The sequence below is a fragment of the Mauremys mutica genome, chromosome 14 (assembly GCF_020497125.1).
Source record: "Mauremys mutica isolate MM-2020 ecotype Southern chromosome 14, ASM2049712v1, whole genome shotgun sequence".
In the NCBI taxonomy this organism is placed as follows: domain Eukaryota; kingdom Metazoa; phylum Chordata; order Testudines; family Geoemydidae; genus Mauremys; species Mauremys mutica.
The window spans coordinates 3,427,315-3,455,314 of record NC_059085.1 but is presented as its reverse complement, the minus strand read 5'-3'; the positions used below and the strand labels follow the sequence as shown (position 1 = coordinate 3,455,314).

Here is a 28,000-nt window from a genome sequence, read left to right as displayed (position 1 = left end):
TCTAAAGCTGCCCAGGTCCAGAGCCTCCCGTCCCTTACTTTTCATTTTAAATTCTAGTGGGATCCACGTACCTCCCTTGCTAGGCTTCAGATAGAGAGGGGCACTGTCCATTTAGTCCACCCAATTCCTTCTTTGGGGGTTGCAAAGTGAGGTCACACCAATATCCCTAAGCCAGTCTGGGGATGTCTTCTGAGGGGGATATCTGGGGCAAAGCCTTCTACTCCTTGGGCACACTTGTTCCCCATTCACAGTGCCACCCCGCTCTACCAGTGAGCTCTCCATTCACAGCAAGCTGCAGCATGAGGTTTCAGCTACCATACTTCCTCCCCCTCCCTTTCCTGTTGATAATGGCCAAGGGAATGCTGGGAAATGTAGTTCTTTCCCTGCTCCAGGGCTGGCTCTATAGGCAAGGAGCTAACCAAGGAACTACAGCTCCCAGGGCCCGCTGTTGGTTCTCAGCTCCCAGGCTGGATCCCTGTGGGCTGCAGCCCCTGCAAATGGGCTGCCCCAAGCAGCTGCTTGCTTTGCTGGTGCCTAGAGTCACCCCTGATTACAATACTCTGTCATTCCTCAATTCTGCTTCTCCTCTACCTCATGCCATGCCTCCTCACCTTGCTTGTGGCAGCTTGTCTTTAATCAGCCGCTATCCCTGCATGAAGAGCTGATGGAAATGTTTTCACTGAGGCTTATATTTGCAAACCTGGGGGCTTAAAGCTAGGCACCCGCATCCAGTGGTGAGCTCCAGCCGGTTCGCAGCAGTTCGCGCGAACCGGTTGTTAAATTTAGAAGCCTTTTTAGAACTGGTTGTTCCAGGACAACCGATTCTAAAAAGCTTTTAAATTTAACAAAGGCTCGGGCAGCTGTCTGCCCGGCCCCGGCCCCAGCTCACCTCCCCCTCTGAACGCTCCACCCTCCTTCTCCTCCCCTTGTCCTGCTTCCCGCGAATCAAATGTTCACAGGAAGCCTGAAAAAAGGAGCAGGCAGGTAAGCCAGGCGTGTGGGGGAGGGGGCGGGACGGCTCCTCCTGGCCCTGGCCGAGCGCCCCAGCCCAGTCCCAGCCAAGCACCCCTGGCTCGGGCTGGTCCCGCCTGCGCGGCTCGGACCCGGCCCAGCTCGGGCACCGCGGCTGCGGCTCCGGCCCGGGGAGTCGGGCCCCACGGCTCCGGCTCCGGTCCCGGTGCCGGCCTGGGGCCGGAGAGTCGGGCCCTGCGGCTGCGGCTCCGGTCCCGGTGTCGGCCAGCCCGGGGAGTCGGGCCACGCGGCTGCGGCTCCGACCCTGGCCCCGACCCCGGCAGGGGTAAGAGGCCAGGGCCAGGGATGGGACTGGGGCGGGGGAGGAGGGGTTGGATCGGGCAGAGGTTCTGGGGGGGCAGACAGGGGATGGGGAAGGGGGGGTTGGGTAGGCGCCGCGTGGGAGTTCCTGGGGTCTGTTGGGATGGTGGTGGATGGAGTCGGGGCAGTCAGGGGACAGGGAGCGGGGCAAGTTTGGCGGGGGGGCGTCCTGGGGGGGAGTTAGGGTTGGGGGTCTTGGGAAGGAGTGGTCAGGGGACAAGGAGCAGGGCAGGGGGTTTATGGGTTGTGGTTTCTGAGGGAGGGCAGGATGTGGGTGGGGGGTGTACTCACTGGGTGGTTCCCTACCGGGTCTTCGGTGGTGGGTCCTTCAGCCGCCGGAGCCGTGCCGCCGAAGACCCAGTAGGGAACCGGTTCCTAAGATTTTGGCAGCTCATCACTGCCCGCATCCATATTAGGTAGCTAAATAAGCATGGAGATGAGGCCATCCTTTTGTTCTGTGTTTGTACAGCACTTGGCACAAGGGGTCCTGATCCACAAGGAGGGCTCCTGTGCACTACAGTAATACCAATAATAAATAAATAACAACATTGCCTGCTTTTCAGAGATGATGTTCATCCAATATTCGCATTAAAGTCAAGAGGGAATTCCCCATCAGGGTCTGCAGTGCAGCAGTGCATTTCAATATAAAAACCAGCCGCATGTTAAAAATCTGGGGACTGTGTAGAACAGCCTGAAGTTAACATCTAAATAAACAAACTCCTGTGCTGCTCATACTGTCTTGGGAGGAGAGCTGGAAAGGGGAAGAGGGTTTTGGGGAGGGAGGGGGAGAGAAGACTGCATAATGGTAGGGGGTTTGGCCATATAATTCAGGTGTCCTATCTGCATAGTAAATTAGCACTGAAACTATAGATGCTTGAGGAGTTGGGAGGGAGGGAAGGAGAGATGGAATAGATAGCCACAAAAACTTTCAAACCTCTCAAAAAGTCTTCTCACAAGACAGCTCTTACCTTCACACAGTAACCTTTAGCAACCAGGAACTTGGTACTATTGATGCATCCATGCAATTTAGACTTCTCCCCCGTCTGGTGCAACCTACGGTCAGTCAGAACCAAGAGCAGAAAGCATTAGCAATGGATCCATTGCCACCTTCCCTCCCTCTGCTCCCACCCAGAACAGCCACAAGGATGGACCTTTGAACACTACTGAGCATTTAGAAGCCACCCCTAGTTATTCTGGGACAACAGCCACAAATCCAACCTTTCCAATGGCTACAAGACAATAATTTTTTGCCTGTAAAGTGGCAAGCCAGCGAATGCCATTGTCAGAGCAGCCTAGGACCAGTGGGTAGTAACCAGTCTGTTACTGGGCAGTAGTCCTAATGATGCTCTATAAGGTACTTCTGGAAGCAGCAGCACCAGGTATCTCAGGAGAAAGGCTTTTCCTACCAGGCTTCAGGGCAGATTCACAAGCCAAGGGCATCTGAGAATCTGGGCACTTTCTTATCTAAACCCAGCCTCCCATCACTTCTCCCACTGCCTGTTTCGAAGTAATGGGCTATGTGGATGGTGAGGGTGAATTTAACCACAGTACCCATACCCCATCCACCTTTGCTCTCCTATAGATGAAACCAATTCAGGCATATAGCGAGACATCAGAAAATGAATTCACTTGTCTTCAGTCATGCTTGGTACTTTGTCACAGACCCAGATGCCATCCCATGCCTCAGTTTCCACTTTTTATCATATAAATATATCTTGACTCAGTCTTTGCCTCTCCCTTATTCAGGGGAATCTTCATTTACCCACAACCACTAAGCCAACATCAGAGAATAGTCCAAAGCTTTGTTTCTTCCTTACCAGAGTCTCCTGATTCTTCTGACCAGTCATTTGCCAAAAAGCCCCTCTTGTCTCTCAGACTCCATTGCTCTGGTCCTGCCCCTGCTGGGGTTTAGTCTCTGGTTTAGCTACCATTCCTCAGAGCACTAACTTCTCAGTGACTAGCTTCACTTCATTTCCTTTTACAGGATCCCTTTCAGCCTTCCCACTCCCTTCCCAGAGCCAGGCACAGCCTGTCAGGGATAGCTTCCTTTCCCGCAGGCAACTTCCTTTTTATACTCTCATAGCCCCCTGCTAATTCAGCTGCTTCCATTCTAATTAACTAAAGGGCACTCCCAGGAGCACCTGATTGCTCCCAGGTGCAGCCCACAGGGTCATCATGGGCCAGTTGGGCTCTAATTCTCCTGAAGGGCCACTGGCCCCATGACATACCTGTATAGGCCTCTGGCCGCATCTAGCGCCATCCGAATGCGTGTCTCCCAGGGGAGCTGGGGTTTCCTTGTCAGCACGTCCCGCAGGGTTCCCTTTTCACAGTACTCCATGACAATGGAGAAACAAGGGCTAGAACCTGATCAGAACAGAAACCGAGTGAATGGTGCCCTGAGCTGAGACAACTCATGTGTTTACTTCATTCTGCATTAGAAATGCAGAATCCTGGGTTAATGCAACTTTAACTCTGCACAGTTCAAATCAAGCATTGTCAGGAAATTCAAGAGTGACAGTTCTTATGGCCTTTTGACATGCCCATATTGTGGGAAATAAATATAAGAATGGCCATGCTGTCTTCCAACAGTCGCCAACACCAGATGCTTCAGAGGGAATGAGCAGAAAAGGCAATCACCAGTACTACTACTACTAATAATTAATAATCAATACTAGTGGGGGATTTCAATTATCCCCATATTGACTGGGAATATGTCACCTAATGAGGAAATGCAGAGATAAAATTTCTCGATACTTTGAATGACTGCTTCTTGGGGCAACTGGTACAGGAACCCACAAGGGGAGAGGCAACTCTAGATTTAGTCCTGAGTGGAGCGCAGGAGCTGGTCCAAGAGGTAATAACAGGACGGCTTGGAAATAGTGACCATAATATAATAACATTTACCATCCCTGTGGTGGGAAGAACATCTCAACAGCCCAACACTGTGGCATTTAATTTAAAAAAGGGGAACTATGCAAAAATGATGGGGTTAGTTAAACAGAAATTAAAAGGTACAATGACTAAAGTGAAATCCCTGCAAGCTGCACGGGTGCTTTTTAAAGACACCATAATAGAGGCCCAACTTAAATGTATACCCCAAATTAAGAAACACAGTAAAAGAACTAAAAAAGAAGCAGTGAGAGATAAAAAGACTTCCTTTAAAAAGTGGAAGTCAAATCCTAGTGAGGCAAATAGAAAGGAGCATAAACACTGCCAAATTAATTGTAAAAATGTAATAAGAAAAGCCAAAGAGGAGTTTGAAGAATGGCTAGCCAAAAACTCCAAAGGTAATAACAAAATGTTTTTTAAGTACATCAGAAGCAGAAAGCCTGCTAAACAACCAGTGGGGCCCCTCGATGATCGAGATACAAAAGGAGCGCTTAAAGACTATAAAGCCATTGCAGAGAAACTAAATGGATTCTTTGCTTCAGTCTTCATGGCTGAGGATGTTAGGGAGATTCCCAAACCTGAGCCGGCTTTTGTAGGTGACAAATCTGAGGAACTGTCACAGACTGAAGTGTCACTAGATGAGGTTTTGGAATTAATTGATAAACTCAACATTAACAAGTCACCGGGACCAGATGGCATTCACCCAAGAGTTCTGAAAGAACTCAAATGTGAAGTTGCAGAACTATTAACTAGGGTTTGTAACCTGTCCTTTAAATCAGCTTCGGTACCCAATGACTGGAAGTTAGCTAATGTAACGCCAACATTTAAAAAGGGCTCTAGAGGTGATCCCGGCAATTACAGACAGGTAAATCTAACGTCGGTACCGGGCAAATTAGTGGAAACAATAGTTAAGAATAAAATTGTCAGACACATAGAAAAACATAAACTGTTGAGCAATAGTCAATATGGTTTCTGTAAAGGGAAATCGTGTCTTACTAATCTATTAGAGTTCTTTGAAGGGGTCAACAAACATGTGGACAAGGGGGATCCAGTGGACATAGTGTACTTAGATTTCCAGAAAGCCTTTGACAAGGTCCCTCACCAAAGGCTCTTATGTAAATTAAGTTGTCATGGGATAAGAGAGAAGATCCTTTCATGGATTGAGAACTGGTTAAAAGACAGGGAACAAAGGGTAGGAATGAACGGTAAATTTTCAGAATGGAGAGAGGTAACTAGTGGTGTTCCCCAAGGGTCAGTCCTATGACCAATCCTATTCAACTTATTCATAAATGATCTGGAGAAAGGGGTAAAAAGTGAGGTGGCAAAGTTTGCAGATGATACTAAACTGCTCAAGATAGTTAAGACCAAAGCAGACTGTGAAGAACTTCAAAAAGATCTCTCAAAACTTAGTGACTGGGCAACAAAATGGCAAATGAAATTTAATGTGGATAAATGTAAAGTAATGCACATTGGAAAAAATAACCCCAACTATACAACAAATCAGGAAAAAGATCTTGGAGTAATCGTGGATAGTTCTCTGAAGATGTCCACGCAGTGTGCAGAGGCGGTCAAAAAAGCAAACAGGATGTTAGGAATCATTAAAAAGGGATAGAGAATAAGACTGAGAATATATTATTGCCCTTATATAAATCGATGGGACACCCACATCTTGAATACTGTGTACAGATGCAGTCTCCTCATCTCAAAAAAGATATACTGGCACTAGAAAAGGTTCAGAGAAGGGCAACTAAAATGATTAGGGGTTTGGAACGGGTCCCATATGGGGAGAGATTAAAGAAGCTAGGACTCTTCAGCTTGGAAAAGAGGAGACTAAGGGGGGATATGATAGAGGTATATAAAATCATGAGTGATGTGGAGAAAGTGGATAAGGAAAAGTTATTTACTTATTCCCATAATACAAGAACTAGGGGTCACCAAATTAAATCAATGGGCAGCAGGTTTAAAACAAATAAAAGAAAGTTATTATTCACATAGCACACTGTCAACTTGTGGAACTTCTTGCCTGAGGAGGTTGTGAAGGCTAGGACTATAACAGCTAGAACTGGATAAATTCATGGTGGTTAAGTCCATAAATGGCTATTAGCCAGGATGGGTAAGGAATGGTGTCCCTAGCCTTTGTTTGTCAGAGGATGGGGATGGATGGCAGGAAGAGAGATCACTTGATCATTACCATTGTATAAGTAGGGGCATTTCCAGCAGATCGAGGGAAGTGATCATTCCCCTCTATTCAGCACTGGTGAGGCCTCATCTGGAGTACTGTGTCCAGTTTTGGGCCCCACACTACAGAAAGGATGTGAACAAATTGGAGAGTGTCCAGCGGAGGGCAACAAAAATGATTAGGGGGCTGGAACACATGACTTATGAGGAGAGGCTGAGGGAACTGGGATTGTTTAGCCTGCAGAAGAGAAGAATGAGGGGGGATTTGATAGCTGCTTTCAACTACCTGAAAGGGGGTTCCAAAGAGGATGGATCTAGACTGTTCTCAGTGGTAGAAGATGACAGAACAAGGAGTAATGGTCTCAAGTTGCAGAGGGGGAGGTTTAGGTTGGACATTAGGAAAAACTTTTTCACTAGGAGGGTGGTGAAGAACTGGAATGGGTTACCTAGGGAGGTGGTGGAATCTCCTTCCTTAGAGGTTTTTAAGGTCAGGCTTGACAAAGCCCTGGCTGGGATGATTTAGTTGGGTTTGGTCCTGCTTTGAGCAGGGGGTTGGACTATATGGCCTCCTGAGGTCCCTTCCAACCCTGAGATTCTATGATTCTATGATTCTACCTGTTAGGTTCACTCCCTCTGGGGCACCTGGCATTGGCCACTGTCGGTAGACAGATACTGGGCTAGATGGACCTTTGGTCTGACCCAGTACAACCGTTCTTATGTTCTTATGTTCACCAAGTGATCCATCCCCTGTTGTCTACTCCCAAGAGACCAGACCTGACCTCTGTACCCATGCAACCCCAGTCACTTCCCTGGAGTTGCTCAGATGTAACTGGGGAGAATTTTTTGTAAGGTTTACACATGACCACCTGACAAGCAGTCAGAAGTGCCCCAGGCAGTCAGTGAAGGGAGTCAATATTGCTATCACTAAAAAGCCTCCACAAATTATTGATTGCACAGGCCGGGCTGACAGGACGGGGGGAAAGGGGGCACAAGTGTATTGGAAACCCGAGCTTGTGGGGCTCCCAAAACATTTGTAACATCTGTGTAAAAATAAAGTGAAATGGGAGAGGGTGGGACCCCAGTAAACATGATGTGCCAGGGCCTCGGGACTGAGCACAGGTGTAAAAACCAGAAAACACACCTTTTTAATCTCTTCTGCTGCCATTTAATTCCCTGTCCCCAACTTAAGAAGGGCCTGATTCTGCCACCTCCATTCACACTGCACAGTCCACACGGGCTGAGCTGTCCACTTAATTTATCTATTTACCTGGGGCTAGACTGTGCCTTATAGCTGTGAGTAGGGGCGGTAGGGTGCTGCACTGCCCCAGTGGGAGCACAAGGAGGCAGTGTGCTCAGGGAAGCAGTGCCTCCTGAACTTTCCACCAGGCAGGGCAAGGATACCCATTGTGCCACTCCTTGGGAGGGTACAGCACACGATCCCGTCCATGGCTAGCCAGCTTCATGGGCTGGGGCAGGGGGCTAAGAGTGAAACTATTGCGCTACCTCCTCCCTGCCCCTTGTGGGGTGGCTTGAGCCCCAGAGGGAGCTGTCAGGGAGCAGCCTCTCTGCTCAGTAGAGCTCAGAGACTGCAGCTGTGGCTGGCCTGAGAGGAGAGAGCACTGGGGTGAAGGAGCGTAGTGACCATGGACCAGAACTGAGTTCACTACTTGGCTATTGGAGTAAGCGTCACCGCCATGGCTGCCACTCCCACTGGGCCCTGGAGCCTTTGTCATCCTGATCCTAAGCGATGTCCTGCCCAGATGGGCCAGAGAGAGGGGCCCAGACAAAATCGCCAACCCACAGCTCCAGCTGAATCCCAGCCACTAGCCAGGATGACACAGATCAGACTGTAACAACAACAGCTCCAGCCCATCACAGCTAACTGCTTCTCTTCTCCCCAGCTGGACAGTTATTACCACCTTTGATACCTTCTAAGAGATAGTCAGACACGGGGCTTTTCCTTCTCTCTCCAGCTAAAGGGAAAGGGAACAAGGGATGTTGTTAAAACAACCCTTATTTAATGCTTTTCAAAGGCTTTAACTGTTCCTCCTTCTTTTCATTTAATGAAAGGCTCAGGTCCCTGTATTCCAAACCTTGTCTAACCCTGTTTAATGCTGGACAATGACTGGGTTATGTTTGGCCCATATATTCCATCTATATTCATACAACTTTATTGGGTCAAATGCTAAATGACGTTTAGTCTAAAGAATGCTAAAGCAGCTTTTATTTAAGGTGAAAGGGCACTGCTATGGGTCATGCACTCACTCTGAACTTGGTCCCCAGCGTCCCTTTTCCCTTGGCTTCCTTATGGTCACAAGGAATGAGTGGAGATGCATGAAAGAGTACTTGATGATGAACCTTTAATTGTATTTAGCAAAGTGCTGTATTATATATAATTTTACGTAGCCTTATTCCGTTAAATGGAGTCTGTTTCCAACTCCTCCTCACATTGGCCTCTCACATGTCCTGCTTACAAAGGGGACATCTGCTTGTGAACACCAACAGGTTTTGCCAGAAAATGTCCATCTCAGACTGGAATCTTCTACTATGACCTCAGATCAAGATACTGAATTATTGGTCCATGATGAGCTACAGCTGACATACTAGAATCTCTGACTGGACACAAGTGTCCCCTGCAGCAGAGTAGGCGATTCAGTGATCCCCACAAAACCTAATGCTAACCATGCAGAGAGAAGTGTGTGTGGGGGCGGGGTGGTATGTCTCTTGTACCACTAATGACATTTGGAGTTGTATCCTGCTCTCTTCCTGGCATTGGCCATCTAGAGAAGGGGAAGTGAAAGATTCCAAGCCTGAAGTACAACTCAGAGGGAGAAGACCAAACTTGCTCCACTGCATGTGAAAAAGCTCCAAGTTACATTTTATCATCGATAAAGCCACTGGTAAAAATCAGCTTTGTTCCAAACGAAGACCAATCACATGAGCTAAAGAGATTGATAAGTAGAAGATGCGAAAATCATTGTGGAGCAATTCAGGGAGCCTTGAATCACTTCAACACTTAGTGCCTATCTCTTTGCAGATCACTTAAATTCCTAAGGCTGTTATTTAAACAGTAAGAGATCTCCAATCCCGGGATGTTCTAAAGCCGCTACAAGTGTGGGACTCTATCAATCATCCTGTGTCTGTGCCAGGGTGACAGAAAGATGCAGGCAATCGTGTTAAAAGGGGGAGGGGAAATAGACTAGATCAGGGGTTCATTGCACCGCAATCCCATTCTGACAACAAAGTTACTACATGACCCTGGGGGGCAGAGGGGAGTGGAGCCCGAGCCCCACCTCCCTGGGTTGGTGGGGAGATGGTGTGACGCAGTAGGGAGCGGGGTGGATTGACCTGGGAATGTCGTCTAGTTTTACTGGGGCTGTCAGCATGGGAGATGGGAGAGCAGAGGATGACTTTAGGTGAGGGACAGGACCTGAGCCTGTAACCTGAGCCAGGAGGGGAGTGGGGCAAGTGGACTCCTTTGCCCTGGAAACTGGACAAAGGGAGAGAGCCTGCTAGAGGGGTTTTTGGTTTCAGTTTTGGGCTGGCTGGGAAGAGACAAGGAACCCCAAGTCTGGGGTCTAAGATCCTGGCCCCCCAGAGGGACCTGGCTGAGGGGTCCTGGTTGTACCTACAAGCCCTGCTTGGGACTGTGTTCCTGTCGTCTAATAAACCTTCTGTGTTACTGGCTGGCTGAGAGACATGGTGAATCACAGGAAGTGGGGGGTGCAGGGCCTGACTCCCCCACACTCCCTGACAGATGGGCCCACAGCCCGAGCCTCACGCCCAGGTCAGGGTGGAGTCTGGGCTTCAGCTTCTGTCCTGGGTCCCAGCAAGTCTAACGAAGCCCTGGTGACCCCATTAAAATGGGGTCACAACCCACTTTGGGGTCCTGACCCACAGTTTGAGAACCGCTGGACTAGGTAAACCAAAGTTTGATGTGATTTCTGTGAAGAGTGAAGTTAAGGGAAGAAAGCAGCTCGAGAAGGAAGTGACCAGCAAATCTGTGTAAGAGCAGCACTTCCTTACAAGGCAAGTAACAGGCTCTGAGCTAACTGGCTGAAATAAAAGGGAACGGCTCCTCCCCATAACTTTCCTCGAAAACCCTAAGAATCGTTTTCTAAACTTGTTCACTAGGAATTCGTTACTAATCGTAGTAACTGGCGAGCCAGATAAATTGAACCAGTGCGTTATTTCAATTACAACCTTAATTTGACCATAGTAAATTAGGTTAGGACAATTATAAGTTAAATTAACCAGTGACATATGTTGCTTAAACTGATATTTGTTCACCAACTACTTGCTTAATCTCTTAGTGCATTCATAAGAGATACACTGAACTGGTTTGTGTCTCGACACTTCAATGCAGACAAAGTAACCTACATAGGGAGAAAAGGTAAAATCATTAAAGATAATTCATTAGCCCATTCTATAGTTTAGTTACTTAAAATAACATTGCATTGTTCCTGCAGGAGAGAGCTCCCAGTGCCTTCCTTCTTGTGGAATCTGAGCAAAGTTCAACCACAGGCTGGCCCCATGTCACTTAGGGAAATGAAAAGCAGACACAGCTCAGCTCCAAGTAGCCCACTTTGCTGGATATGTACTATTGGAGTCATGAATTCCTGCAGAGTGGAGAGGGGTGGCCTATTCCTTCAGGTATTTTCTTGGCCATGCCAGCTGTGGTATTACATCATGGGTCTTCCATCCCTGTTGGCTGGCTTTGGCCATATCTCATCACACCCATCCGGACCATGGCTGTGTCACGTTTGATGTGACAAGTGTGGCCTGATGTCTGGACTCATAAATTCAGGCTGTCATGGAGTCACCGGGCAATGCTCTTGAACTACTCCATACGAAGCCAGTCAGTACTCGGGGAGCCTAAGTCAGGTCCATCTTGGAGGCAGGGATACCCAGACCCTGGGGGTCTGGCCTCCTTCTTTTTCCCCGGCCAGCTCCAAACTGAAACTCTCCAGCCCCTCCTCTGGCCTTTGTCTCTTTCCCAGGCCAGGAGGCCACCTGATCTCTTTGTTCTCCAACACCTTCAGTTGGCTCGTTTGCAGGGATGGGGCCCAGGCCAACAGTTGCCAGGAGACAGGGTTTCGGCCATTCTCTGTGCAGACAGCATCACACTGGCCCTCTAGGGCTCTGCAACAATCACACCCCCTTATCCCACCACCTAGATACTTAAGACACGCATAGGGGAAACTGAAGCACCCACACAGTATTCAGAGAAAACATTAAGAACATTCTCACGTTGTCACTTCTCTCCCCCTTCGAGACTGAACTGAGCAGGGTCACTTTACCCAGTGACCTGGGGCAGTTCAAACCACCAACGTTCCCATGGATGCCCCAGCACCTCTCACATTCCTTGGTGGGAGTTACACCAGGCCCTTCCAGTTTCACACCCTCCCTGAGGTCAAGTGTGCTTGATGGAACTCACAGGCTGTATTTGGGAAGGTTTATGTGGCCTGGGCCCTTTTGTCACCCCAATACCCCTGGAGTTCAAACTGAGACCGGGTCTTCTCCCAGCACTCAGGTCTGGAGGGCTGTGATTCGGGCTCTCTTGGTTAAGAGCCCCCATCTTGACCTTGGCCACCCTCTGACCAGGTGTCTCTGTCCCCAGCAGCTCGGCATCAGCCCCTTTCATTTGATGCAGCCACGTCAGAGGAGAGTGGTCAGTATACACAGTAAAGCGCCGCTCAAATAGGTACAGCTGCAGCTTGCTCTGGTACCCAGAGGGGTGTCTCCCCTCCTCAGCACTGGCTTGTGTCAGCACCGTGCCCAGCCCTGCGTCTGAGGCGTCGGTGAACACTGTAAAGGGCTTGGCAAAGTCTGGGTTTACCAAATTTACCGGGCCTTGGATTAGAGCCTCCTTCAGTGCACAGAGAGCCCTCTGGCCCTGCTCGGTCCAGACCACCTCATCTGGCTTCCCCCTCTCACACAGCTCAGTGATGGGGGCAGCTAGGGAGCTCAAGTGGAGTACAAACCCCCGGTAGGACCCTGCCATCCCGATAAAGGCCTGGACTTGTTTCTTGGTCTGGGGAATGGGCCAATATCTGATCGCCTCCACCTTGGCTGGCTCTGGGCTTGGGCAGCCGCTCCCCACCTTGTGGCCCAGGTACGATGCCTCTGCCAAAGGGGAGGTGCAGGCAGATTTCAATCTGGCATCTGGGTCCAAAGGCACCTGCCAGTCACCTTTGGGGCGATACACAGTAGAGAGGTAATGAGCCCCTCCAGCTTGTCTAGAATCTCACCAGGCCTAGGCATGGGGTAGGCATCGGACACGGTGATGGCATTAAGCTTCCAATAGTCCACATGGAATTGGATTGACCCATCTTTCTTGGGAACCAGCCCCACAGGTGAGGCCCATGGACTGTTGAACGGCGGGATCACCTCCAAAGCCAGGATGTCCTTGACGTCTCGCTCCAGGTCCTGGGCTGTTTTCCCAGTGACTCTGAATGGGGGACACCTGATGGGAGGATTGGCTCCCCTTTCTCCCAACCATCCCTTACCAGGTCCAGGGGTCCCCTCACTCTCCTCCCATACAGCAGCTCGAAAGGGAAGAACCCTGTGGATTCCTGGGGCACTTCCCTGTACTGCAGGTGGGGCAGGTACTTGTCCCAGCCCGCCGGATGCTGATTCATAAAAGTCCTCAGCATCATCCCCAGGGTCCCATAAAATCTCTCCACCAGCCCGTTGGACTGAGAGTGATATCCAGAGGCACAGGTGGGCTGGACCCCACATTTCTCCCACAAGCCCCAGAGCAGGGCTGACATGACATTGGCCCTTGGTCTGTAAGGACCTCACTAGGGACCCCCACTCTGCTGAAGATGGTCAGCAGCATGTCTGCCATGGTGTCTGCCTCAGTGGAGGACAAAGCCACCACCTCTGGGCAGTGGGTGGCAAAATCCGTCCCACCAGAATGTATTTCTTCCCTGACCGGGTCGCCTTGCTGAGGGGCCCCACTATGTCCATAGCCACCTTCTGGAAAGGCTCCTCTAGGATGGGCAGGGGTCTCAAGGGGGCTTTACCCTTATCCTGGGCCTTCCCCACCCTCTGGCAGGGGTCGCAGGACCTGCAGTACTGCTGGACACATCACAGACTCTGGGCCAGTAAAAGTTCTGCAGTAGCTGCTGCCTGGGGGGCTGGATCCCTTGGTGTCCCGAGAGAGACATTGTGGGCCAGGTACAGTAGCCTGCGGCGATACTTCTGGGGCACCAGCAGTTGTCTCCTGATTCCCCCAGTTCTACTTCCCCTTGGGGAGCCCATTCCCGGCACAGGAATCCCTTCTCCCACAGGACTCTGTCCCTGCAGCCTTCCCCAAGGGGGTTTGCAGCACTGTGGCCAGCAAGTTCCCTCAGCTTCTCCAAGGAGGGATCCTTGCGCAGCTCGGTCTGGGATTCAGTGGCTGGGGAAGGGAGTGGGACCTGCTCCCTCTCGCTGGCTGGGTCTGGGGTCACAGCCCCCCTGAGCCCTGTCCCTGGTAGCTCCCTCCCTGCTGTGTAATCACTTCCCAGGAGCACGTCTGGACCAGGCAAACCTGGTTGGCAGCCGACCTGCCCTGCCTGGGTGTCCCCCCACTCAGCTGGGGTCTCAGCTCCCCACCGTGCTCAGCGCTGCCCTGGCTGTCCCCGTGGGGGCAGGTAGCGAGCTCTCTGCTCTGGTTACAGCATCAGAGCCAGCCTGAGCCCCCTCTCCAGTGTGCAGGGGGGCAGGGAGCATCTCTCCCTCCCACTCAGCCCCAGGGGACTGGTTACAGGTAGGCAGGTATCCTGAGCCCAGCAGCCCCTCCCCCCTGCCAGCCAGGTCATTCACATTTTCACTGACCATTTCCATCCTAGCCAATTGGTTCCCTGGATTCAAATTCAAATCCTCAGCCATTACAGGAGCAGGGCCTGGATCCTGTCCCAAAGAGATACAGTCACCCCCCAACAGGACCGCACAGCTGATATCCTGGAGATCCCCAACTACCAGCCAGCCCAACCAGTCCTGTGTCTGTACAGGGATCTGGGCCATAGGCAGGGTGAGGGGCTTCATCCCTGGGACCTTCACCCATATCACACAACCCTTCAGCATCTGGTGGGGCTGCACCACCTGGGGCCTGACAACAATTCTCTCTGTCCCAGGATCTCGTCACCCCAGGCAGGTCTCCCCATTGACCATCACCTTCCGCTCCCACTGGGGGTCTGAGGGGCCTGAGCCCAGGAGACTCCATGGAGACATATAGTCCCAGGCCAGGAGTGGGAGCCTGTCCACCACCCCACCCATCTGGCTGACAGCGTCTATGGCCTTGGGACCCAGCAAGGGAGCTAGATACCAGGGCTTTTCTGCAGGGTCCCCCTGGTTCAAATCGCCCGCCTGCTCGAAGGCAGCACGAGGAGCATCCACATCCCACCCCTCCTTAACCAGGGGCAGCAATTTAGTATCGAGGTTCCCTGCAGAACTAGCAGCCCAGGGTCTATCCCCACTCACCCTTGGGAAGTCCCCATGCCTATCGGCCCCACCATCGCCAGTCCATGCTGCGGCTGCTTCTCCTGCAGCTCTTTCTCGGGCTCTCACTGTCTCATGGTCCTCTCACTCTCTCGGACTCAGCTCCAGTCCCATCTGTCTCCGAGCCCCTGAGGGGGAACCTGATCGTAAAGATCCCCGTCTGGTCAGGGACAACAGTCTTGGGGATGCCTGGCTATCCCTCCAGCTGCCCCCAGATCCTCTTGTAGTCCCATTTGGGTCAGGAATCTGCTCCTCAGAGTGGTCCTCCTCCTCCAGCTGCACGATTAACTGTGCCTTGGTGAACTTCCCCATGCGTAACCTCTCTTTGTGCACAGGATCACAATGTCCATCTTAAGGAGATGATGATAGGCCACCACTTCGCTCTTCCCAAGTTGTTATGGACTCGCAGGCCTGTGTGCTCTCAGCTCCCCACAGTTTCCAGGAAGAATCCCTAGTGTGCCAGCCCTTCTCGTGGTGACCACCTCTCTCTCAGGGTTGAGTCGCAGACTCCGCCCCTGAGACTGCTCGCTGCAGTTCCCAGGGGGACCCCGTTACTGCAACGGTCCTTCTCGCTGGTCACACACTCATAGAGGTTAATCACCCCCTGAAACCGTCCTTCTCTGAGCCTTCAGCACACCTGGTCCTCGTTAATCCCTCTTCGTTTTACTGCTCCCCAGTCACTTACTGCAAGAAGCGTCATTCACGGAGTGCACTCCATCCCACCACTGCCGCCAGTTGTCACGGAGTAACCGGGCGATGCTCTGGAACTACTCCATACAAAGCCAGTCAGGACTCTGGGGGAGCCGCCTCTCTCTGAGCAGAGGGTCTGGCCTCCCTGTCTTTCCCCAGCCAGCTCCAAACTGAAACTCTCCAGCCCCTCCTTTGGCCTTTGTCTCTTTCCCAGGCCAGGAGGCCACCTGATCTCTTTATTCTCCAACACCTTCAGTTGGCACCTTTACAGGGGAGGGGCCCCGGCCATCAGTTGCCAGGAGACAGGGTTTCGGCCATTCTCTGTGCAGACAGCATCACGCTGGTCCTCTAAGACTCTGCAACAATCACACCCCCTTATTCCACCACCTAGATACTTGAGAAATGCATAGGGGAAACTGAGGCACCCACACAGTATTCAGAGAAAACATTAAGAACATTCCCACTTCGTCACACAAGCCCCTCCACTTGTGCAGCAGCAGGGGTGACAAACGCTGTGCTAGGAGATGGGTGCAAAGAGGTGAAATGGGAGCATGCTGTGGAGAGTCAGTGACTGAGATCCCACCACCCCGGGGTCCCTTACCTCTCTCGTCGATGCAGATCCCGTACATGCGAAGGATGTTCGGAGACTCAAATTTCTTCATGGTTTCAATCTCCTTCCTGAAAATCTCCCTCACCTTCCTGCAACAGGCAGTAGAGCAATCAGGTCCCTGGGCAGAGCAGGTCTGTGGGAGCTGGTGAGGCAGGAACAACCCCCTCCTCCAATACAGTCCGACGGTGGAGCTAATCCCAGTGACATGGCCTCCAACCCCACACCAGGCTTCCTCCCCAAGCCTGAAGTATAGCAGAGAGCAAGCACACATATCCCACTTTAACTGCATTTTGCTATCTTTCTAGTTCTCTAAAGAGTAGCCACCTAAGGAGATTACTGGTTTCCTGCTCAGTGAGACTTCCCAGCATGCACCTTGCTAGCGATGTGGCAGCCATCACTCATTGACACTGGAGCCCAGTGTCCGTGCTTGTGAGGAGTAATGCACGTCCATTCCCCTGGCATTTTCTTTTCAATACCCTTCACCCACCAGGGTTCCTTGAAAACTGCAGAGAACCTCTGAATATTGGGAGGAAGAAAGCAAACAACTCTCTCCCACAGCCCCCACCATAGCAAGACGCCATGTCCGAAGATGAATGGCAGATGTGATGGCACCAGCAGAAGGAATGCTGGGATGTGTCAGCTGGTGAGTACTTGGGGGCCTGATCTTTGGGGAAGGAAAACTAAGTTAAAAGGAGTAATGGGCTTAAATTCTCCCACAGCCTATCAACTTGTGCCTTCTGCATCCAACAAGGATGTCCTGTTTGTGTGTAAACTCCAATTAAGTCCCTTGTGTCCATCTCCTGGAGCTGCACTTTTGGAAATCAGATCCCATTGCATTTTCCAGGCAGACTAGGAGACAACCTCAGGATTCTGCCCGACATGGAGGGTAGGGATAGGGTACAGAGGGACCTAGACAAATTAGAGGACAGGGCCAAAAGAAACCTGATGAGGTTCAACAAGGATAAGTGCAGAGTCCTGCACTTAGGACGGAAGAATCCCCTGCACTGCTACAGACTAGGGACCGAGTGGCTAGGCAGCAGTTCTGCAGAAAAGGATTTAGGGGTTACAATGGACGAGAAGCTGGATATGAGTCAACAGTGTGCCCTTGTTGCCAACAAGGCTAATGGCATTTTGGGCTATATAAGTAGGGGCATTGCCAGCAGATCAAGGAACGTGATCATTCCCCTCTGTACGACATTGGTGAGGCCTCATCTGGAGTACTGTGTCCAGTTTCGAGCCCCACACTACAAGAAGGATGTGGAAAAATTGGAAAGAGTCCAGCGGAGGGCAACAAAAATGATTAGGGGGCTGGAGCACATGACTTCTGAGAAGGGGCTGAGGGAACTGGGATTGTTTAGCCTGCAGAAGAGAAGAATGAGGGGGGATTTGATAGCTGCTTTCAACTATCTGAAGGAGGGTTCCAAAGAGGATGGATCTAGACTGTTCTCAGTGGTAGCAGATGACAGAACAAGGAGTAATGGTCTCAAGTTGCAGTGGGGGAGGTTTAGGTTGGATATGAGGAAAAACTTTTTCACTAGGAGGGCGGTGAAGCACTGGAATGAGTTACCTAGGGAGGTGGTGGAATCTCCTTCCTTAGAGCTTTTTAAGGTCAGGCTTGACAAAGCCCTGGCTGGGATGATTTAGTTGGGTTTGGTCCTGCTTTGAGCAGGGGGTTGGACTAGATGACTTCCTGAGGTCCCTTCCAACCCTGATATTCTATGAGTCTATGATTCTATGCCCTCTCCCCACAGGACAAGTTCTAGTGTTTGAGTCAGGGGTGGACAAACTTTTTGGCCCAAAGGCCACATCTGGGTATGGAAATTGTATGGCAGGCCATGAATGCTCATGGAATTGGGGGTTGGGGTGCAGGAGAGGGTCAGAACTCCAGCTAGGGGTGTGGGCTCTGGGGAGGGGCTGGGATGAGGGGTTGTGGGTGCAGAAGGGGGAATCAGGGCTGGGGCAGGGGGTTGGGGCATGGAAAGGGGTTGGGGTGCAGGCACTGGGCAGTGCTTACCTCAATCAGCTCCTGGAAGCAGCGGCATGTCCCCTCTCTGGCTCCTATGCAGAGGCACAGCCAGGCAGCTCTGCACCCTGCCGCGTCCACAAGCGCCACCCCTGCAGTTCCCATTGACCATGGTTCCCAGCCAATGGGAGCTGTGGGGGTGGTGCTTGGGGTGGGGGCAGCATGTGGAGTGAAACCCCCTGGCTGCCCCTATGCATAGGAGCCAGAGACAGGACATGCTGCTGCTTCCAGGAGCTGTGCGGATCCACAGAATGCACGGAGCGGGGCAAGCCCCCAACCCTGCTCCCTGGCTGGAGCACCAGAGCAGAGCAAGTCCCGGACCCCGCCCCCCGGTGGGAGCTGGAGGGCTAGATTAAAACATCTGAAGGGCCAGATGCGGCCCCTGGGCCGTAGTTTGCCCTCCCCTGGTTTGAGTTATTATAGTTAGATTGCTGCTTTTGGCTTCCCTCATCTTTGTGGTTCTTACTCTGCCCTCCCTGCTATATAAAGGGCTCTGGGATATGTGCAGTGCTGCATAACACCAGACAGGCCCACACAGAGAGCAGCAGTGTTTTGCTATCAACTTTAGCAGGGAGAAAGCAAAGCTACTTTGTCAGTGGCCAGGTTGTCTCCCAGCTGAAGAACCCCCTTTCTTCAGAGTCAAGGCATTTCTCAATGATTGAGGGAGAGGATGACAGCAGCCCCCTCCTCAGTAGTTACATTCTTGTTGGGACCTTCACTGAATAACTCACTCGGTGGAGGTGATCACAGGGCTTTTGAAGACTTTGATGGCAACAGGGTACTTGTAGAATTCTCCTTTGTAGAGTGTGTGGCTTTTGGATTCCATCAGGAAGGTCCATGAGGTCTTAGTGAGATCCTCCATCCTAATCTCAGTGATTTCCTCTCTTGGAACAGCATTGTCCTTTTTCATGACTGCATCCTGCACTGGGACAAAGGGAAACAAAGAGAGGGGGTGTTAGATGATGTTCTTGATAAGAAATCTCTTCCTCTGTCTGTCTACGGCTACACTATGGAGTCCATGCCAGCACAGTGCCCTTTTGCTGGTACAGTGTATGATGACAGAAGGAGTTTTTCTGCTGGTGTAGAAATACCATCTCCCCAAATGACATTAACTCTGTCAACAGCTTTCATCAGCATAGCTGTGTCTATACTGGGGTTTGTGTCAGCATAGCTGTGTCAGTCAGGCTGAGGTTCCCCCCGCACACCCCTGACTGATGGAGCTACACTGATAGAACTCCTAAGTGCAGACCAAACCCCTCTCTGCCTTCCCAGCCTGCAGGAGAAATAACTTGCTTAGTTCATAACACGTTGTATGGATGAAGGTACTTGACCTAATCTAGCCAACAAGGTTTTTGTACCATGCTCATCACCACAACACCCAGACGTAATGATTCAATGGCCTCTTCCCACATATCTTCCTAGTGTGGAGACACACTGGCCTGTCATGATTTGTCTCTGGATAAACAAATGTGGGGTGGAGAGAGCTCCACTTGTCCTATACAGCTGCTATATGCAGTTGCAACTGTGCCATAATGGAGAACAAGGCCTACACAGTGAAATTTCAGGGCTTTTTCTCATAGACTGAGACTTTAAGGCCAGAAAGGACCATCATGAGTCATTATGAGTCAGCAGTGTGCCCTTGTTGCCAAGAAGGCTAACGGCATATTAGGCTGTATTAGTAGGAGCATTGCCAGCAGATCAAGGGAAGTGATTATTCCCCTCTATTCGGCACTGGTGAGGCCACATCTGGAGTATTGCATCCAGTTTTGGGCCCCACACTACAGAAAGGATGTGAACAAACTGGAGAGTGTCCAGCGGAGGGCAACAAAAATGATTAGGGGGCTGGAGCACATGACTTATGAGGAGAGGCTGAGGGAACTGGGCTTGTTTAGTCTGCAGAAGAGAAGAATGAGGGGGGATTTGATAGCTTTCAACTACCTGAAGGGGGGTTCCAAAAAGGATGGAGCTTGGCTGTTCTCAGTGGTGGCAGATGACAGAACAAGGAGTAATGGTCTCAAGTTGGAGTGGGGGAGGTCTAGTTTGGCTATTAGGAAACACTATTTCACTAGGAGGGTGATGAAGCACTGGAATGGGTTGCCTAGGGAGGTGGTGGAATCTCCATCCTTAGAGGTTTTTAAGGCCCCGCTTGACAAAGCCCTGTCTGGGATGATTTAGTTGGGGTTGGTCCTGCTTTGAGCAGGGGGTTGGACTAGATGACCTCCTGAGGTCTCTTCCAATCCTAATCTTCCATGATTCTGTGATCATCTAGCCTGACCTCCTGCACATCGCAGGCCCATAACCTCTGGCTGAGTGACTGAAGTCCACAAATCTTGTTTTAAAGACTTCATGTTACAGAGAATCCACCATTTATTCTAGTTCAAACCAGCAAGTCAACCGTGCCCCATGCTGCAGAGGAAAGTGAAAACACTCCAGGGTCCCTGCCAATCTGACCACAGGGAAAATACCTTCTCAACCTCACTTATAGCAATCAGTTAGATCCTGAGCATGTTGACGAGACCCACCAGCCAGACACCTGGGAAAAAATTCGCTGTAGTAACTCAGAGCCCTCCCCATCTAGTGTCCCATCTCCTACCATTGGAGATATTTGCTAACATCAGTAGTGAATGGGCCATATGCCACATTGTAGGCAATCTCATCATACTATCCTCTCTATAAACTTATCACACTCAGTCTTTAAACAAGCTACGTTCTTTGCCCCCACTGTTCCCTTGGGAGGCTGTTCCAGAACCTCACTCCTCTGATGGTAACAAATCTTTGTCTAATTTCAAGCCTAAACTCGTTGATGTCCAGTTTATATCCATTTGTTCTTGTGCCAACATTGACCCGTAAGTTAAATAACTCCTCTCCCTCCCTGGTATTTATCAATCTGATGTATTTATAGACAGCAATTATATTTCCTCTCTGCATTTGTTTTGTTAGGCTAAAGAAGCCAAGCTCCTTGAGTCTCCTTCCTTAAGGTAGGTTTTCCATTCCTCAGATCATCCTAGTAGCCCTTCTCTGCTCCTCTTCCAGTTTGAATTCATCTTTCTGAAGCCTGGGAGCCCAGAACTGCACACAGTATTCCAGGTGAGGTCTCACCAGTGCCTTGTATAATGGCAATAACACTTCCCTGTCTCTACTGGAAATATCTTGCCTGCTGCATCCTAGGATTGACTTAGCCTTTTTCACGGTGCATCACATTGGCAGCTTATAGTCACCCTGTGATCAACCCATACACCCAGGTCTTTCTCCTCCTCTGTCACTTCCAACTGATATGTCCCCAGCTTATAGCAATAATTCAAGTAGTTAGTCCGTAAGTGCACGAGCTTGCACTTTGGACTATCAAATTTTATCCCATTTCTATTACTCCTGCTATCATTAAAAGCACATCTATTTCCACTTTCTCTCCTATCATGAGTCACTAATGCCCAATATCAAGAAGAAGGTACCAGAACTATAGTGCAGGAGCTGGGTCTCAGGAGCTAGCCTAGTAGCCTGGGGGTGATGCTTTGCCCTGCCAGGTGGGAACTGCTGAGTCTGCTTGTGTCTGGCTCTTAGCGCTGACAAGACATAAAGGAGCAGACTGAAGCCACATCACTGACGACTCAGAGTGGCCAGCACGGAGCAGTACTGAAACTCCTTGAATGTGGTTCAGCCCTGCCCTCCTGGAAGGGGTGGGGGGAGGGATGCAAAGGCAGCACAGAGATGCTTTGTCGCAGTGGAGAGATCTAGCCTTTAATGATATGGTAACCACACTGGGGAAGGCTTCTGCTGTGGGGAGGATGAGGACCTTGGATGGATGTTGTGTGGGGTTTTGCAGGCTTGACAAGGTAAATAAGGAGCCATCCAGCATGGGGAGCAGAGCTGAGGTTGGAAGGTGTCCACGGAGGCACCAAGTACTCCACCTATTCTTAAGCCGATCCACCAGGACTGCAAATCCCTCCAGTGAACTTGCTGCCCCTGAGCCTGGAGGATGAATATTCATTGTCAGCAGTTCACAGCCCACCCTTTCCCTGGGAGGGGTATGCCCAAGGGGAGAGAGGCCTGATGGTAACTCACACTTTTGTATCATTTGGCGAACTTCTTCCACCCTGCTTCCCACATCCTCCACCTTTGTTCCCACATGTCTGACATCATTATGGACGTTATCCACTGCATCTTTGGTCTCCGTACTTCCTAGGGGAAAGGAAGAAGCAGAAAGTCAAGGTCATTAAAGGAACTTGTGGGACAGATGCTTGTTGAGCACGTTGGGGTTTGTTGCCTGGCATATGACCCTTCCACATGGTCTGGGCACCAGGGCACTGACTAGGTGTGCCCTGAGACTGGGCTGTGTGGGCTGCCAGAGAGGCTTAGTGGGACTGGCCTTTCACGCTGTTACATTTTCACCTGGCTTAAAGTGCAGTTCTGCTCTGAAAAGTGACTCCATGAGAATGGCCCGGCTGGGCTCCTTGTTTATTTTCTCTTAGCAACTCCAGAGCCAGTGTGAAATATCTGCCCTGCAACCTTGGATCTGAGAATCACGCTAGGCTCTTCCCTTCCTCCGTGTCAACACTGAGACTGAGTCCTGCCAGCCAAATTAGGATCTCAGCAACACCTGTCCCAGCCCAATTGTCTTCAGTGTAACTGACTGGAACACAGTAAATAATGCCGCAGATCTATCCATTTTCTCAGACACCTATCACCATGGTACCTAAGCACTGATGCAGAAGAAGGAATCAACTCCAGCTCCCTCCCCCATAGATGTGTTGATTCAACAGGGCCAACGCAGGAGTAAAAAGCAGAAGAACGTTCATTGTCAGCATAATAATCTGGCTGCGGTACACAGAGGCAGCAGATCTGCTGAGCGTGAAGGGGCCATTTTTTCATCATTGCTTTTCAGAGTAGAACTGTGCTATACAAGGCAGCTATCGCCCCCTCCATCACTGTGCCAGGTTTTAGAAAGCTACTAGCCCCCAATATCTTTTGGAAGGTTTGAGAGTGGCATTTTTAGTAGCACTTTTGTAACTTTGGAGCCCACTGAAAGTCAATGGGACTTGGATCTCCTAGGTTACATAGACATTTGTGAAAATCCTCCCTCCAGCACCAGTCATTTCCTGGCTCACATCTGACAAACACCTCCTCCTTGTGGGCCATTATTTTGCTACTTTAAAACAGGAATCTGCAGCTGCAAGGTTACAGCTCTAGCGCAGTGCTTCCCACCACCCCCGTCCAACCACAGCCCCTTCTGGACCTGGAGTGTATCACTTCAGAGAAGCCAGAGTCCTGAGGTTTCTCTTAGATTCAGAGATTCCAAAGCCAGGAGGGACCATTGTGATCATCTAGTCTGATCCCCTGTAGAGCACAGGCCAGAGACCTGCCCCACAATAATCCCTAGGGCAGATCTTTTAAGGAAATATGCCATCTTGGGTTTAAAATGGTCTGATGGAGAATCCACCACGACCCCAGGTAAATTGTTCCAGTGGTTAATTAGTCTTGCTTAATTAACTCCTTATTTCCAGTTTGAATTTGTCTGGCTTCAACTCCCAAGGGATCGTGTTAGAGCTTTCTCTGCTAGACTGAAGAGCCCGTTATTAAAGATTTGTTCCCCGTATAGGTACTTATAGATGGTAATCAAGTCATCCCTTAACTTTCTCTTTGATAAAGTACACAGATTGAGCTCCCTGAGTCTATCACTATCAGGCAGGTTTTCTAATCCTTTAATTTTTCTTGTGGCTCTTCTCTGACCCCTCTGCAATTTATCAACATCCTTCTTCAGTTGTTTGGCACTAGAACTGGACACAGGATTCCAGCAGTGGTCACACCAGTGCCCTATGTAGTAGGTGCCGGTGGCCTCTAGCCTGCCAATAGATCTGCTGGTACAGTTGGATCAAGGATAGAGGAATAGCTCTGGGTCCTGTGCTCTTGAAGGGCTCACAGAAGTGGTAGAACTGCATTAAAACATCACAACATTGTGACACAAATGGCACATCATTGATCTGGGTCCCTTATAGACTTAGTCTGTTCCTGTTTGAATGTGCAACCCTCAGGCCAAAGCTGAAACTTGCAGCAGCCAGGGGACGTGGAGCCGGACATGCTGGCTCCAGCCATCCCAGCTAATTCCCAACTGTAAGGTATGAGAGAGTCTTAAAAATGCCTATTCACTTGTGAGCAGCTCCTCCCAGAGGGCTTTGTCATCCTTGGTGTCCTGGCTGTCCTCCCTACTGCAGGTGTCTCGCTGAAAGGTCTCGAGGAAGGACTGTTTATGCTCAGCCTGCAGCAGGAGCGAGAGCCCTTGAGCAGCATCCCCAAGGCGCTCGTTCACCCGTGCAAACCCTTCCGTGACATCGCTGGCTTTCAGGAACTTCTGCAGCCAGTTCGTCTGGCTGTACTTCTTCACCAGCTCCTGGGCCTTCTCCAAGGTCTCTAGCAGCTGCTGCAGCGTCTCTTCTACCTGGGAGGAGATTTGTTTTGGAGGCTGTGCCCTGAGGACCTCCACAGGCCTCAGCAGGATGTGAACGCGGTACACAAGACGGCGGCACTGGTGCTTACAGCACTTCACTTGTTCGCACTGGGCGTAGATGATGCGGGCCACACTCAGGACCTTCTCCACTACCTCCATATCTGAAAGGAATGGGATTCATCCATCAGTAACATGGCACTCCCTGGCCTGGGGGATTCCTAGCTCCCAAAACCAGAAGGGACCATTATGACCACCCCCTAATAACTGCTGTTTGAGCTAGAGCATCCATCCAACTTTCATTTTAAAATGGCCAGTGATGGCGAATCCCCCACCCCTTTGGCATGGGAAGAGGATGTTACTTTCCTTAATGCTTTTATTTTGAAGTGATAGGATTTATATTAGATGAATCCCCTCTCAGTCCCTTCCTACCTTTAGGTGCAAGAGCCTTCTTCTCTGCAATCCCTGCCATGTGAGACAGCCTCCCTGTATCTGTGCCTCACTGACTAGTGACAGATGAACCTCTCAGGGAGCTGAAATTCAGGCCTATGCAGAGGACTAGCATGAGCCCCAGTGTTCTGCTTAAGTCCAACTTAAGTCCTAAGGGTGCCATGGGCTTGCGCAGGCTTTCACCCCAGGTTTGCAGTTGGGGTTCATTTTGGATGAGCACTTAAGCAGTCAGCTTCTTCTGCCGATTTAGTCTGAGCCACCCAACCCTTCTGAAGCTGGTAGTGGAAGCCCTGTGCACCAACCAAGGCAGGAACTGCAAGGGCCAAAGATGTGTCCAAATATTTTAAAACCTTAGCTGAAGAACTGGACAAGGGCCAAGATTGGGCATACTGTTCAGTTACCACATTAGCACATCTACATTTCTCTCTCTCACACACTTTTTGCCAGCAATTCTAAAAATCAGGCCCCAGAGATAAGATGAGGTAAAAGGGATTCTGATATTTATGTTTTCCCAGACCAATCTGCCCATCCCTCATAGACTTTTCCAGACAGACTCTGAAAAACCTTTGCCTAGCATATGTGTTTTATATCTCTCTCTCCCTCCCTTATTCTTATAACAGAGCACTTTACTCTATTTACCATACGTCTTCACACAGTTGCGTTTTAGATATCATGTGCTATATTCTATCATGTCTCACCATGGTTTGCGCTGCTGCTAGGAAATATGCTCTGCAGAGGAAGGCTATTAATTGACACATGAATTTATTGTACTCTGTAGCTGACGCTATGCTACACCAATGCAGTGTCAAGGTTACTGAGTTACAGTCTCAAGACAAACACGTTTGCTGTGCCTTGGACATTCCCTCCATGAGGCTGCACACCCTGCTTACGGTGTGACTTGCTACAGGATGACTTTATCTTTCATTGTTCAAAGCAGTAATAGTCTCCAGGGGCCAGATCCTCAGCTGGTGTAAATCATCATTGTTTTCAATGAAATTACACTGATTTACACTAGCTGAAAGTCTGGTCTGATTTGCCCCACTCTAAGCTCCCCACTCATTTTTGTAATTCAGCCCTTACTCAGGTGAAACTCACCGTGGAGTCAGTGGGTGTTTAGCCCGAGTCAGTAGAGAATAAGGACCTCAGGGACTGGCCCATCATCAAAACGAATAGACCACATGTGTCCTTTTATCGGAGCCTGCTTTGCTGCCACCTGGCCCACCCTTCCTCCCAGACACTGGGTGAGGAGAATTCCCTGTGAAGCCTGTCACGAGCAGGCCATACGGTCACAACTGAGTAATGCCTTGCTCCCCGCTGGCCCTCTGAGGGCACAGTATGCCTCTGCTTAGCCACGCCTTTTCTGAGCCAGTATTTGCATGTTAGGAGCCCACCCACAGGGACTGGCTCACCAGAATCCCAGGCAGCCTTTCTGGCTGCTTTCCCTTCTGTTGCCCATCTGCCTTCTCTTTCACTTTTGATGTTAGCAAAGGGGTTACAGCCAGAAGACGACTCCTCCAAAGCAGTGCAGGAAAGAGAGAGCTGGCTGGAAGCAGCCGTAGCCCATCCCAGGAGCCAGCCTGGCTCTCATAACTCCATGCTTTGTGTCTCAGTCAGGGCAGAGGTTCAACAGAAGCATTTTAAAATTGTAACCAGTTTCTCTTCCCCTCAGAAATCAGCCTGGCACTTCCCAGCTCAAAGCTCCTTCCTCTCTTTAGCAAGCAAACAACCAGCCAAACTTACCTGATCTCCTGCCAAGCTATTTCTGTCCTTGATCCCTTCTCTTGTCCGAGAGACCTACCGAGTATCATAGTAAACTTTCGAGAAAGTCCCTCTGCTTGTCTCTCTCCCAGTTTGGCCCCTCCTCCCTGACGAAAGTTTAGGCTTATGCAATTCTGCAAATCTATTTCCTCTTTTACAGCCATCTATGCATTGGGCGGAATCTAGTGGCTTTTCTTTTCATGCAGGAAACTGTCTGTGGCTCTTCTCGCTCTGGCCCTCAAGAGAAAAGGGACAGGGCAGATCACATCACTCATTTGTTGTTGTTTTTTTTAAATAAAAGAGTGTGGTAAGAAATAATGCAGGAGGAAAAGCTAATTTAACAAACTCTCTAGAGAGATCAGCCCCTCTCTATGAGCTATAGCACCTTCTGATGTAGCTTAATGTCATTTTAAACTTCTTTAAACACTATGGGGCAGGATTCATCAGATGAGTCAAGGAGCAGCAGGTGCAAGTCCTGGGGGGTTGGGCAAAGATTGGTTTTAAGTCACGTCAGTGCCGCTCCAGTTTCGGAGCTTCTGGACACTGGGTCAGTTTCCAGTATAAATTGGAGCAGACTTTGGGCTGCTCTGTTGTATGCCAGTTCATGGGCGGCAAGTTCTATGGGCCTGTGGTGCCTGGGCACCAGGAATATTACTGGCTCGGGGCCCAGCTCCAGCACTGTTTGAGGCCTGGTCTCTCCCTCGGCCCCACCTTCTGCTCCCAGGCACTCCCCCCACGCATCCTCCAGGTGATTTAAAACGGCCCGGGGCCCCCACCCACCACTGGCAGTGCAGCTTCCTGCCTGCTCGCTCCACGTGGCTGCCAGCCCCTCCCTGCAGCCTCTGGGCGGGGTGGGTCTGTGTCCTGCTGCAAGCGCCCCTGCAGCCAATAGGAAGCTGCGGGGGCAGTGCCTGGGGGTAGAAGCAGACGGAGCCCCCCCAGCCCGCCCTGCCTAGGAGCCCTAGGTAAGCGCTGCACCTGCCCACCCCCTCCCAGAGCCTGCACCCCCACCCCTTTCCCACGCACCCACCCCCAAACTCCCTCCTAGAGCCTGCACCCCTCACCCTCTCCTGCACCCCCGCCCCTTGCTCCAGCTCAGACCCTGCACCCAAACTCTGTCCCAGAGCCTGCACCCCTCACCCCCTCC

The 28,000-nt window shown here is 50.6% G+C and overlaps 1 protein-coding gene across 1 annotated transcript in view; it reads right to left on the bottom strand.

Annotated features, from left to right (window-relative positions):
- The window catches only part of MLKL (mixed lineage kinase domain like pseudokinase), a 35,788-nt gene extending 8,836 nt beyond the window's left edge, over window positions 1-26,952 (bottom strand). Inside the window, exons 1-7 of the mRNA XM_044987773.1 lie at window positions 26,836-26,952; window positions 24,351-24,809; window positions 22,269-22,385; window positions 18,941-19,133; window positions 16,178-16,275; window positions 3,561-3,696; window positions 2,301-2,385 (exon numbers count right to left, since the gene is read on the bottom strand). Of these exons, the coding sequence (XP_044843708.1) occupies window positions 2,301-2,385; window positions 3,561-3,696; window positions 16,178-16,275; window positions 18,941-19,133; window positions 22,269-22,385; window positions 24,351-24,807 (1,086 nt within the window). The 5' untranslated portion in view covers window positions 24,808-24,809; window positions 26,836-26,952. The remainder of the gene's footprint in view (window positions 1-2,300; window positions 2,386-3,560; window positions 3,697-16,177; window positions 16,276-18,940; window positions 19,134-22,268; window positions 22,386-24,350; window positions 24,810-26,835) is intronic.
- Between the last annotated feature and the right edge of the window lie 1,048 nt (window positions 26,953-28,000).